The sequence below is a fragment of the Eucalyptus grandis genome, chromosome 8 (genome assembly GCF_016545825.1).
Source record: "Eucalyptus grandis isolate ANBG69807.140 chromosome 8, ASM1654582v1, whole genome shotgun sequence".
NCBI lineage: Eukaryota > Viridiplantae > Streptophyta > Magnoliopsida > Myrtales > Myrtaceae > Eucalyptus > Eucalyptus grandis.
Genome location: NC_052619.1, coordinates 48,241,637 through 48,255,982, shown reverse-complemented (window position 1 = coordinate 48,255,982; position 14,346 = coordinate 48,241,637). Strand labels below are relative to the sequence as shown.

The 14,346-nt window shown below is 37.2% G+C and overlaps 1 protein-coding gene across 1 annotated transcript; it reads right to left on the bottom strand.

Moving 5' to 3' along the window:
- Positions 1-1,387: 1,387 nt before the first annotated feature.
- Positions 1,388-8,041, bottom strand: LOC104414836 (disease resistance protein RUN1-like). The gene is made up of 5 exons (XM_039300051.1): positions 7,359-8,041; positions 5,628-6,809; positions 3,405-4,500; positions 2,051-2,356; positions 1,388-2,002 (listed from the first exon to the last, which is right to left on the bottom strand). The coding sequence occupies exons 1-5, from the start codon at positions 7,973-7,975 to the stop codon at positions 1,388-1,390; spliced, it is 3,816 nt and encodes a 1,271-aa protein (XP_039155985.1). The 5' UTR covers positions 7,976-8,041.
- Between the last annotated feature and the right edge of the window lie 6,305 nt (positions 8,042-14,346).

Here is a 14,346-nt window from a genome sequence, read left to right as displayed (position 1 = left end):
TTTGTGATATTCTTTGAGAAATTGAGATATTATTTTCTAAAAAATTGCGAAGGCTTAACACTATGTGAGTTTTTAAATGTAATTGTAAGTTAAGATACAATGAGAGTGCTTGAATAACTCAAGAATAATTGAGATCTTTATTACATCGTTTGATCTATAGTGAAATCATTTGGTGGTCTCTTTGGAGAATAAGTCCCACCAACTAAATCATATAAATTTGGTATGTGATTTATTTCCTCTATTTATTTTATCTTCCGATTACTTGTTTTCCACAACACGAGAAACCTTGACTCTTGCAATCGAAACCCCAACTACTACGTATCCCTTATATTACATGGTTTCTTTTGAAAAAATAAAGTCAATTTTTCTTTTTCTTTTGATATAATTTATAGTTCATTATCATTTTTCGATTATTTAAATATTCTCACACTCTCCCTCATGCTTAATTTGATCTTTCTACCTAGCACTAAGCGTGTAAATTCAATTGAGGAGACAAATGTGACTTGGAAAAATTCGAACTCAAGACTTCCACCTATTCTATCATTTGAAATTTTATAAAATCACTGTCAACTATTCTAAAAACTTAAATTATTATATAAAAATATAATTTATTATTTAAATATTCCGACAAAAGTTATTCAATACTATTGCTTCTAACGATCTTCCAAGCATCGGTAGCAGATAGGGCACTATTTAAGGAAGCTGTGCAGACAACACTATCATCAATATCATCGATACGGTCCTAAACTTCACCATATGAGCAGAGAGACTTCAGCTTCATCATGAAAACAACCTAAATCACAAAGAAATGATACTGCAGCTTCTGCTTCATCATGAAAACAACCTAAATCACAAACTACTCATTTGAATAAAAATCCACACGAACTCCAGTTTATTGGGCATTAAATCAAAATGCACTCGACTTAAAAAAAAAGAAAAGATTATGGATGCTTGGTATTCCCCTCCAAATTCGAGCATTATCATGCATATAACTCTCAGAGCTTTTTCAACCTTCCAATACCATATGGTAGCTTTTCTATGCTATTGTTACGGATATCCAAAACTCCCTTCAAGCAATTCCGTGATCCTTGTCCGTGATAAGTCCAGCTGAGTCAACAATTCCAACTTCCCAATTGAGTAGGGATCTCTCTCAACCCATCACAGCATCCCAATAAAAACCAATTCACAAGAAACCCAATGTTGTCAAGAAATCCGGAAACTCAACACAACCTGATAAGACAAGGATTGATAAATTCACTAAACAGCTTAAAGAGTTGATTTGCGATTATTGACACTTCGCATCTCTAGCTTCTCTAGAGAATTGATGAAGGAAGGAATTTCTTGTATCGCAGTTTCATCTAGAAGAAGTTCTTCCAGTTGTTTTAGTTCACCAATTTGAGGCGGTAGCTGTTGAATACGTGAACATCCACTCAAGTCCAGTTGAGTCAACAATTTCAAATTGCCAATCCAGCCCAATTAATGATTTGGGAATCTCTCTCAATTGTTGGCAACTTCCCAATGACAAGCACCGCAAATTCTCAAGGGACCCAATGCCGTGTGGAAGTGTTGCAAGCTCAACACAACCTGATAAGACAAGGGTCGACAAATTCACCAAATTGCCTATTGAGTCCGGAAATCCAATCAATGATTTGCAGTCCTTGGCACTAAGTGTCTCTAGCTTCTTTAGATAACTGATGAAGGAAGGTATTTCTTGCATCGCTGTTTCATCTAGAAGAAGTTCCTCCAATTGTTCTAGTTTAGCCATTTGAAGTGGAAGCTCCTTAAGACCAGAACATCCACTCAAGTCGAGGGAAACGAGACTCTCCATGTTTCCAATACAATTATCAATTTTCTCTAAGTTGCGACAATCTCTGAGGATCAAAATCTCCAATCTTTTAAAAGATGAGAGGTAAGGAGTCCTTTTTAAGGAATGGCAACTTGTGAGGTTGAGAACTTTCAGCTTTTTGCCTTCTGCAAGAAAGAATATATCATGGGGGTCAGAAAGGAGTTATTCCCACTCAAAAGAAAAAAAAAATGTATTTTTATATCATACCATCATTGAATACCATCCTTGCCAGACATCTGAAATCGGGCTTCCTGACAAATCGAGTATGACTAATTCCCCCACATGGAAGTTGCTTGCTTCAAAATTTGAAGGACAATTCCCCCATTTGAGCCATCTTAACTGAGAAAATAATTTACTAAAATCTCCGACAAGATTCACAGAACTCATGTGAAGAAACCTCAAGTTCCATAAGTTTCTAAATGGTTCATCCGTAAATGTGTGGCTCGCTTGATCAATTATATAATTAGAGTTGCCTTGCTCTAGACAAATGGCTTGAATCCTTCCAGTTCCCTACAAGTACAAAACCGAGGATCACAAATGTTGCATCTTACCAACTCAGTGAAATAATATCAATTATTTCTACTTAATATACAGTAAACTCGATACCAATTTTCAGTTTCAAACTCATACCTAAAATCTTCCATAAAAGTCCATGCAATTTATTGATGCCATCATTAAACAATAGCTAAAACCCTAACTAAAAGTTATGGAGATAATTACGAGGTGGTTCTTCAATTTCACCGACACTTTCAAAAATCAAATTTAAAAATTTTCGATTTCTGATTGAAAACGGTCATTCCAAAATAAATCAAATCTACAAACGTAATTTTTCTTTACTTATTCTCTTAACCCTTTGTCTTCGCAAACAATCTGTGTGCTCTCCAACTAGTGAAAAAAAAAAAAAAAAAAAAAAAAGAAGAAGAAAGCGCACACGTCTGTAATATCACATTAAGGAAGAGGAGTTTGTACATTTAGGGATTTTCCCCCTTTTCTCTTCCCCGAATATTCCTATCAAAGTCTTTAAGATGATATATAAATGAGCATGAACAAGTGACTTACGAATATAACAAAACAGCTGGTGTATAACTTACTAAATCAATGAGGGCGACTGATAATTCTATTTCAGCTGCATTAACTAAATTTCAAAATTAATGAGGATGATAATTTTGGATACAGTTAATAAGCTCATAAATGTCAGCTGACAACGATACAAGATAAGACGCACATCAGTTAAATTAGGCTTCACCTGAAAGCGTACTTTTTAATTATGGCTTACCTGGGTCAGTTATTTTGTTTCTCTCAATATAGAAAATGGAAAAGTCTGCATTTAAGTATTTGCTGGTCAGTTTTCTACATTATGTTCGTGAATGGATTCTCTGTCAATGGCCATGACTTTCTAAACTACAAAGGCGGAAATTTGAGGAGAAACTGCAGCACAAACTAAGAAGGAGCAACCTGCTTTCCTAATCACGTCAATAAAATAATACCAGCACATTAACATCATTTAAAACAAGAGAACATAGACTACTACGGGAGCAGAAGAAAAATATAAAGTTACCCTTTTGCTCTCTAGCACTTCCAAGGCTTCCTCGTAATGCCACAATCTACTACGTTTATGAGGTTTGCAGTAGTTTTCTGCAAGCACAATTTCCCTGGCAAGATCTCTCATTTGGTCATGCATTCTGAACTCATAATTATCTCCAACACTAATGAATAACAAAGATCTCAGCACTTCAATTCCTTCCCTCGCAAAAAAGCCCCAATCATCCCACATGTAGTAGGCAACTCTTACATCACTCCCAATTAAAAAACAAGCGACATCCAGGAACATCTGTCTATGATCCTCCTCCAATTCTTCATAACTTACCATCAACTTTCTTACCACTTCCTCATGGGGTATTTTTTGCATCTTATGTATTGTTTCTTCCCATAGCATTGCTGGTTTTCCACGCAAAAATGAACCTACAACCTTGAGAACTAAGGGAAGCCCTCCTGTTGTAGATACCACAACATGAGTGAGAAATGAAAACTCACTAGGAGGAAAGTCACTTCGAAATGCATGTCTAGAAAATAGGATCAGAGCTTGCTCCATACCCATTTCCTCATGCTTGTACTTGATGTCCACTCCGGCCCTATCAAGAACACTCTCATTTCTAGTGGTAACAAAGATCCTACTTCCTGAGCCAAACCATTCAAGATTTTCAGCCAAAGCTGCTAATTGATCAGTGGTTCCCAAATCATCTAGAATAATGAGGACTTTCATATCTTTAAGCTTGGATGAGATGATGCGGATTCCGTGATCCTTGTTATGCAATCGAATATTTCTTCGCAATAAATCACTGATTAATTGATTTTGCAAGTAACTAATACCATTGCGATTGCATAATTCCCTAATGTCAGCAATGAAGCTACAATGCTCAAATTGATTTAATAGCTTGTTGTAGATGACATTAACAAGAGTCGTCTTACCGATACCTCCCATTCCGTAAATTCCCACACATAGGGTAGCTCCAGCAGACTTATTTATTAATTTCATAACCTCCTCCACGTGACTATCGATTCCGACCAAATTCTCAAGATCATCCAAGTCCACTGCTTTCTTCAACTCGTTCAAAACTTTTTGCACAACTGATTTCATCAATTCTCCCACAGGCCTGTCAAACAAAATGAGTTCAATGATATGGCTTTTTTCTAATGATAGCACAAACAATAGATTTGGGGATAATTTGGAAAACCTTTAAATCTTTTTCCCACCTCCATTTCTTATCTTATCTCTAAGATAAAAGTGGGTAAAGCAATCCCGTGGTTGCTCTGTGGGCGTGTATTGGATCCTTGGCTCAAGGAAGATAGTTGATGTCTCTTCCTTTTGCCTCACCTCTACCCGGGTGGTTTCCCACCTGCAAGGGCCAACTGCGGTAGTTCTCAAATAAGGAGCCCTGCCAGGCTACGTTCCTTATTTTAACATACCAGTACCCACACGCCTTGCACCCCTAGTTGGTAGTGTATGTTTTTCTTCCCCACTGACCAGCGAATATGGTTGCCCCGCATCATATTAAGGATCTGAATTAAATTTTTCAAGGCTACTCTAAATGTATTGAATTAGAAAAAGATTTGAGGCTAGTGAAGCTTTAAGTTTTGCACATATTAAGGATCTGAATTAAATTTCAAAATCTGTGGTCCGTTAAGGATATGGATCATAATAGGAAGCATTTTTTTCTATTTTTCCTTTTGAGTAGTATCTATGTTCTATGATGTTGATTAATCTAACGTGGAGTTTGACAGGAAGATGAATAATAAATGTGTTTCCTCGGCGTAAGAAAGAAAAACGAGATGGAAGAACTACACCGGAAAATATTTTACTAAACCACTAAGACAGTCTTCTCTTCTTCTTCTTCTTCTTTTTGGGCTCTTTCAGAGGCGTAAGTCATCATAATAATCCAAATCTTATTCGTAGGGATAAACACAGTTACGCCGCTTTTATGTAGGCAGAAATAAGCAAAATATAAGTTAGAGAATCCTTGCATAAAGGAAGGTAAAATTTTATAGTAAAGGTGTTTATTCTTAAAACAAATGAATCAGATCGATAAAAAATTATGATTTTGACTGGTGTTGACATCGTCAAAGCAAATAAAGTGCTGGTTAAAGAATGAATTACCCATTAGCAAATTGCCATCCTTGTAAGGAACTGACTTCTTTCAGCGCTTGCTTCCATTCCTTAGACTTTTGATCGAAATGCCTACCAGAATAATGAAATGCCTCTCCAAATTGACCCTTTTGATCTCACACATCCGCAGGTTCCACTTTGTAGAATATAGGCAACACTATGTGCCCTGAGCAATTCTTGCACTTCATCATTTCAACAAGTTCATCAAGGCACCATTTGCTAGAAGCATAATTCACAGAGATAATTGGGATCAAAATATTGCTGTTCCTAATGGCTCGCATAAGATCTTCGCTCAAACTCTCGCCCCCACGGAGCTCATCGTCGTCCCTGAAGACACGGATTCCAACATCAATGAGGCTGCAGTAGAGGTAGTTGCTAAAGCCTCTTCGAGTATCTACACCTCTAAAACTCAAGAACACTTCGTAATCGTTTTTGCTTTCACTTAGCAGGATGGAAGGACAAGGCGTAGCAGCGGAAGATGCATCTTCCGCGTTTTTTCGATCCTCCCCCATTTCTTCACAAATTATCCTGAACTTTTCTTGCACGGCCATATGAGGCATATTTTGCATCTTTCGTATTGTTTCTCTCCATATTCGTGATGGTTTTTCACACAAAAATGAACCTACAAGCTTGACAGCCAAGGGAATCCCTTCCGTTGTAGATACCACAAGACGAGAGAGAGCTAAAAATTCATATGGAGGATGGTCTCTTCGAAATGCATGTCTAGAAAATAGGAGAAGAGATTGCTCCTCATGCATTTGCTCACGCTTGTACTTGATGTTCACTCTATCAAGAACACTCTCGTTTCTAGTGGTAACAAAGATCCTACTTCCTGAGCCAAACCAGTAAGGATTTCCAGCCAAAGCCTCTAACTGACTAGTGGTATCCACGTCATCAAGAATAATGAGGGCTTTCTCATCTTTAAACCTAGACGAGATATACTTGAGTCTTTCGTCGCTATTGCAAAATTGAATTTCTCTTTTCCGCATATCAAAGATTAATTGATTTTGCAAGTAATTAATACCATGACGTTCGCATGATACCCTGATGTTAGCAATGAAGCTACGATGCACAAACAGATCAGACAGCTTATTGTATATGACTTTAGCAAGAGTAGTCTTACCAATGCCCGTAATTCCATAAATTCCCACACACGGGGTAGCACTAGCATTCCTGTTCACCAATTCCATAACCTCCTCCACAGGACTGTCAATTCCGACCAAATAATCATCAGCAACCAACTCCTTCAACTCTTTCAAAACTTTTTGCACAACCGATTTGACCAATTCTCCTTCTCTCCTGTCGAATGAAAATGAGTTCAATGACATAAGTATTATCTAACGATAGCACAAACAATAGAACTTGGGGTAATTTGGAAAACTTTTAAATCTTTTCCCCACTTCCATTCTTATTTTATTTGCTAAGATGAAAGGGGGTAAAGCAATCCCGTGATTGCTCCAGAAGATGCACTCATAACTTCTTTTTAAGATTACCCTGACGTATTCTATTAGAAAAAAGATTGAGGCTAATGAAGCTTTAAAAGCAGTCTGTTTTTCTCCTTCTTCTTCTTTTTATTTATTTATTTTTGGTTGTTTTAGAGGCGTCAGAAGTCGTAATTATCCAAATCTTATTGTAAATGTAAACACAGTAATGCCACCTTTATGTAGGTAGAAATAAGCAAAAATATAACTTAGATAATCCATGCATAAAGGAAGGCAAAATATTACAGCCAAAAACTTTCATTATCAAAACAAATGAATCGGATCCATATTAAAAAAAAAAAAAAAAAGATTGTATGGTGTTCATATCATCAAAGTAAACAATGTGTTGGTTAAAGAATGAAGATACCCATTAGCAAATTTCTCTGATTCCCATCCACTCAAGGAACTGACTTCTGCAAGCGCTTCCTTCCATTTGGCCACAACCTCTGGGTCAAAACACCTCCGCTTGTAATTACGAAATGCCTCTCTAAAACGACCCATTTCAGATCGCGCCCCCGCAGGTTCCACTTTGTAGAATATGGGAAACACTTTGTGTCCCCATTGTTTTCGGCACTCCATCATGCAAACCAATTCTTGAAGGCACCATTTGTTAGAGGCATAATTCTCAGAGATAATAGGGATCAAAATATTGCTGTTACTAATGGCTTGCCTAAGCTCTTCGCTCAATCCCTCGCCCAAGCGGAGTTCATTGTCGTCCATGAAGACACGGATTCTAGCACCGACGAGGCCGCAATAGAGGTGGTCGACGAAGCCGTTTCGAGTATCTACACCTCTAAAGCTCAAGAACACGTCGAAATCGTTTCCGCTGGGCTGGATCGGAGGACTAGGCGTACCAGGATGCAGATCTTTCTTGTTTCTTTGCGCAGTTGCTCTCCTCTTACTCCGAAGCTTGTGCGCGAGCACAACGAGAAGGATCGGTGCGACAAGCGCCACGAAAGGATTGCCAGGAACGAGACGATGCATCTCTTCTTTGCCCTGACTGACTCTGCCCGTAATTTCTCTTCCAAAGTCCGACTCTCAAGAAGGATATCGAAATGATTCGGGAAAATATGAAATGCCTTTTTATTTGCCCGAGCAGATGAGCTTTTTCCTTTTTCTTTTTCTTTTTCTTTTTTGGGGTGGTCGGACTAGAAGCCCCCAAGAAAATATTGGGCCGCATCTGTTGGCGCTGAGGTTGTGACGCGTATGGCCAAAATCAGACGAATTATTTTGGACTGAGCCGCACTTCTCTCTCCCAATCAATTGACTGGCCACGTCCGGCGACTGACCAAAGAAAAAAAAAATGAATAAAAAATATTTAAAAAAATCAATTCTTTATAAAAAAAAAAATAAAAGAAAAAATGAAAAGTATTTGATGAAAGAAAGTGAAGTGAAAAAGATATGTAAAATCTTAGATTTTATCGATTTGATTCAATTATCGAATCAAACCGATGAAAACTTAATCAAAAAAGTTCAATTGTTTTCGGTTCGGTTTAGAAGCATGGGATTAAAAAGTATAATTCGTTTTAGAGGCTTTGTATATTTAGCCATCAAAAGTTCAAAACTATAGAGATCAAATATAATTTTACATTAACATATATGTATTGAAGAACTGACTAGAATAACTTTCTAACTACAAAATACTGTCACGTGAGCTCATTGATGAGTGATAATTATCTATTTACTAAATAATTTTTATTTTTTGGTAAAGTCTATTTACTAAATAATTGATATTATGTCATCGATTTTTCTGGATTCCAAGTTTGACCTGAATTTATCCTCGACCAATTTAGTTATTTTCCTAATTGAAAATTACACTTTTCCTCTTTTTATGATTTATCTGGTCAAGCTACTAAAGCACTGATTAAATATAATATGAGGAAAAATATACTACAAAATTTCTTTAATTAGTGATGAATAAGTATTGTTGAGGCACTCATTAATAGAATTTGCTTTTTTATGGATATATTTATGTCTGGGCCATGCTAATAAATGAATACAAGAAACGGATCAAGAGGACTGGCTCCTCGAATCTTACCATGTGGTCCCAAAAAAAGTAAAAAGAAGAGAGAGAATCCTATGGACATAACGACGTTCGATGCACGGCGACACGCAACACGAATTATCTTTTCAGAGCCGACCTGTCCTGTTTCGGCTTTATTCTTTTTCCAGGGGTTCGCATATTTATATTTGTTATATAATCATGTAGCGATGTTTAACGAAGACGCAGGAAGCACGTGCGGGCCCACCACAGATGACCTTTGCAGATGGGTAAATGAATTCACACTGATTTGCATTTGCTTTCAAGCCGAACCTCATCTGCCAACTTTCTTGCACTATGGGTTTCTTGCACTATGGGTGAATCCGGACGAAGGCGTCACCCAGCTGGTCCGTCCACCCACTCGCCAAGCTCTTTTCTGGATGCAGAAGAGGGTAGGTCAAATGCAAATGAAATGTACTCAAAACCAAAAGAAATTCTACTTAAACTTTACCAAAAAAAAAAAAAAAAAAAAAAAAAAACAAAAAAAGAGCACAATTAGATTCTTTTTATATTGCCGGGTAAAATTGCCCGATCCCAACCGGTTGGATTAATTAACAATCTTTTCATTTAATAGTATAACGGGTGGGTTGGATATTGTCCAATCAAATAAATTCATTTATATATTTAATGTAAATTTAGTAATCCATATCCAACTCGTATCTTATCCAAACTCGACCTTGAAAGGGCTAGTATGAAAACTTAAAGGGGTGAATAGGTGTGAAAATATTTTTTTCTAAAATGTAGTGAAAAACTTTACTTTTAACCACCCACCCCATTGGTGGTCGTGTGGTTTGCACTCAATCCCTCTACCGGAAGGGAGCGAGTTCAAATCCTCGCATTCGCTTGTGCGACTAAACTACAGTCCGTGGGAGGTGGGTCCCCGTGAGTCGCCCTGGGTTTACGTCGCCGACTGCCGGCTGCTGGCTTTACCATGGTTCCCGAGTCTTTAAAAAAAAAAAAAAACTTTACTTTTAACCTAAGTCTAGTTGACTACGGACTTTGCAAAAGGATTCGGACTTTAACGACTATTTCAAAACGTAGAAGTATATCGCAGCAAATAAGGTAAAGTAGTTTAGGGAAGAGAAAAATAGACACAAGATTTATAGTGGTTTGGCTTAGATCAAGCCTACGTCCACTCTCCCACACTAACAGTCTTCTGACTAGTTTCCATTATGAATCGAAAGAGAATGTTACAGCTCTGTGATCTCAACTTCTCAGTGAGGAGTCTCTACTGTTCTCACAAGATCACTATCTAGAGTTTCTTGCTTTCGAATACAAGTTTAAGCACTAAGTGATGAATGAAAAGTGATTTGGAAGCTTTAGATTTTGAATTCTTCTTTTATGCTCTCTTCAAATGACTTGTAAAATCCCCTTTAAATACTCATTTATATCTTCTCGACCGTTGACACTTTCCAGAAGAATTATTCCAATTAATCCGTTGGACATAATTAATCAAGAATATCTCGAGCCGTTTGAAGATTGAGATGAAAACATGTCAATCATGTTCGCCCATACAATCAGGATCTTAGTTTTTATAAGTAAATTCTTTCCAAATAAGTTTTGCCTTTCAAAATGATTTGCTTCTTCAAAATTGATTCTAATCAAGATAACCAAAATGGTAGGTGATATCTCCAACAAGAAAGCCTAATGTATCTTGTACACACTGATACCTTGAAGAAAATAATTTTGAGTCTGATTAAGTCTTCATTTTTACGTTCAGTCCGAAACTTGTCGAGTGGGCAAACTTCTAATGTAAAATAGACTTTGACACAGAAGTCTGGCAATCTTCATAATAGAACTTGGATAAGTTTTGTCAACTTCAAAACATCATAGAAGTTTTTTCCAACAATCTCCATTTTTTATGGTGACAAAACTTTCTTGCAAATTTAAAAACTTATATCTACAGTGCATGATAACTTATAAAAACAAGTTGTTATAGATCTGGATAACATCGATTCTGCAACCACAGAAAACACATTAATCTTGATGATTTAGTGAAAGATTCAAACCAAATCCATAATCACAACCACAAAAGGTTACTGCATAATATAAATATCAACACATATCCAACATAATTAGTTCAAACAAAAACAAATTAAGTTCAAACAAATTAAATTTGCTCATTCTCCCCCTTTTTGTCAACAACAAAAAGAAAGAAAAAGTAAAAAAAATGATTAAAAGATAAATGGAATCGGGGTTGTCTAGGTACTCGAACGAGTCGAAAATCCCCCATGGACTACACTGTCTCCTCAAGCTTCTGGCACTATTGATAAACATCTTCAACCTTGGCAACAGTCTGTGAAACTTGTTGATTCAAAGTCTGAGCTTAAGTGTCTAGAAACTACCTTGCCAATGAGAAAATCTGAAGTAGATTGCAAGGCAGTGTGCAGCTTTGGATCTCAACCTCCATTGCATATTGCTGAGCTTTAACCTCCAAAAGGAGCTCTACTATCCTTGGATAGCCTACATTTGGTTTAATATGAGCATTAGCTTCAGTGAATTGAGTTTGTGGAGTATGGAGAGATGGGGAAACATCAACTTGATCGAGGGCAGTTTGTTTTGCACCTTGACTTGGAGTAGACTCTTCAACTTCAGTTTCAGGAAACTGTGATGCAAAAACATCTTTAGGGTTTACAGGAGATCGGCTTATACCATCACTTGCAAGAGGTGGAAAAGAAGTCCCTGTTTTCTCATGAGCTCCCTTGTTTCTATGCTTATAGGTGGAGAAGAAATTTCTTCTTCTTGAACCTTTGCTGCTTCAGAGCGAGAGTGATGTGTTGTCTCAATTCGTACTCCTTTAGGTCATCCCCGGTTGCTTTAGAATCCTCTAATAATGTTATTGCATCAGTTTCTCCATCAGAGTCACCCTTCTCTTCAGAAGCACCTTCTTCTTCTTCATCTTCATCTCCTTCAACTTCTGCTCTTGCTTATTCTTCTTCTACATCTTCTCTGTCTCCTCCTTCTCTTTCCTTTGATTTCTCAAAAGCAGCAAAGCCTTGAAGATTTCTTAAGGCAATGGCAAAAATGGTAAGATCATCTTCATCATTTTCATCTTGTAGGATAAGAGATCCTCTTTTCTTTCCTATTTCTTGCACAACTTCCTTGCCTTTGCGCTTTCTTGGAGTAGTAGATCCTTCCTTGACTTTGCTTGAGGATTCCTTCTTCAAAAACTCAATTGCCTTAGTCAGATCCTTCAGCCTCATTTTGGAGATCATTTTCAATCCTATCTTCATAGGAGCAACATTTCTTGAGCAGAATTGAGGGGGAAACTAGATCTGAAAATGACGGAACAACTTTGTAACTAGGGTAGAGTAAGGCAATTGGCCTTTGTCCTTCATGACAGTCCTGTACATATGCAGTAGGATAGTATGAGGAAGTGAGAAACGAATCCCATTGCAAATTGCCCACATGATTCTTGCCTCAAATCTAGAAACATCAGTTTTGAGGCTGCCTTTGGTCTGATGTAGTTGATGACGATTTTGTGCAACATAATGTTGGAGGCTAGCAATCGAGAGTATGTGATACCTCCACTTGGCAGTCTGTCCTTTACCAAAAATCTTGTGGTTTGACCGATGGAGACATTGATTGGTTGAAAACCACTTCTTTCTACTTCCAAAATATTGGCCAGAATGTCAACATCCACAACATAGGCTTTATCACAAACAGTAAATTGAGTGCGATACTAATCAAGGAAAGACATATTTGAGTAGAAGTATGCTATCAATTTTGGATAACCCATAGCCGTCTCAGCACAAAACTTTTCTAATTGAAGGATGGCCAACTTTTCCCTCAAGTTTACTTTTATCGAGTCCAGAAGTCAAAATCTACTATTCGAGGGTTTATCACCCCTCTGTTCAACATCTGGGCATAAACCCTTTTATGCTCCTTAGAACGAAACAGTTTCATTCTTTCACCAGGCACATCAACAGCTACACCCATCCTGGGTTGAAAATTCGAAAACATCTGCTCATCATCACCTTATTTTCAGGCTGGTTCACAAAACTAAATCTAAGATCAGAAGGAAAATGTAAGAAAAGCCTTTTCTGCCAAACCCTTTGGTGCCACTCCTATCCTTTCCATAGTTCTTAAGAAAATCATTTCGTTCCCATGTCCATGGCCTTTTAGAAATTAGTAATTAAGGACATTGGAGAACCACCTTGTTTCAGATAACAATAATGCTTGTAAAGAACCTGGGTGTCAAGACTCTGAGCGGAACCGCATCTTGATCAACTTCTTATTCCAAAGGTCGACGAGGAGAGTCCTCAGGAGAGTCGTCACTAGTAAGATCGAAATGTGTCGGTCCTTCTGGCATGTTCCGAGGCCCTTGACTTGCGATCCGAGAAGATTTCCTTTGGTGTGACATGGATGCAATCTTGGAAGATTTCATAGACATGTTCAAGTGAAGAAAAGATGGAAACTTGTAGAGAAATTTTGAGAAGAAAAGTCGATGGAGAGAGAGAGAGAGATAAGACGTTAGGGTTTGGAAAATGCTTGTGCTTCGAAAAAGAAAAATCTTGGGGTATTTAACCAAGACGAAATGAGGTAGCCTGAATCGTCACAAGAGAAAATGCTTTTTCAAAAATGAAAATAAAAATGGTAACTACTAAAATTCAAAATTGTATTTTAGCAAAAATAATAACTGCCAAAAATAAACTAGGCAAGCATCGATTAAGATAAAATCATACATGTTCAAAATTTACATTCTAAAAATAAAATACCGGATTTGAGAATATGTACATTTTGAAATGGCTTCTTCAAGTTGAAGTTCTGAGTCTGATCACCTTCAGACTTTAAGAGAGATAATATTCAGCTTACTACAAATAGACTCAAATGAGTTTTTCTCCAATAGTTTTGTGAATATGTCTGCCAACTGATTCTTTGAATCAACAAATTGAACCATAATCTTGTCATTTTGGACATGATCTCTTATAAAGTGATATCGAATCTTTATATGCTTTGCCCTTGAATGAAGAATGGGATTTCTGGTGAGATTTATAGCACTTGTGTTGTCGCATTTGATCTCTGTGCAGAATTCTTCTATTCCAAAGTCTCTTAGTTGTTATCTTATCCAAAGAATTTGAGAACAACAACTCCCAATAGCAACATATTATGCTTCTGCTGTCAATAAAGCCACCGTACTTTGTTTCCTTAAGAACCAAGACACCAGCATTTGTCCCAATAGTTGACATGTGCCAGATGTGCTCTTTCTATTGATTCTACAACCGGCTAAATTAGCATCAAAATGACCAAGAAGAGTAAAGTCTCATTCTTTTGGATACCATAAATCCAGCTTTGGAAAAGTTGCAACATATTT

What these genes read in the sequence shown, in the direction of transcription:
- LOC104414836 (XM_039300051.1), bottom strand. Translation starts at nt 7,975, where the DNA reads ATGCATCGTCTCGTTCCTGGCAATCCTTTCGTGGCGCTTGTCGCACCG. An exon ending in TCAGAGAAATTTGCTAATGG is followed by an intron (nt 6,810 to 7,358) that starts GTATCTTCATTC and finishes TTCATTCGACAG; the next exon opens with GAGAGAAGGAGAATTGGTCA. An exon ending in GTGGAACCTGCGGATGTGTG is followed by an intron (nt 4,501 to 5,627) that starts AGATCAAAAGGG and finishes TTTGTTTGACAG; the next exon opens with GCCTGTGGGAGAATTGATGA.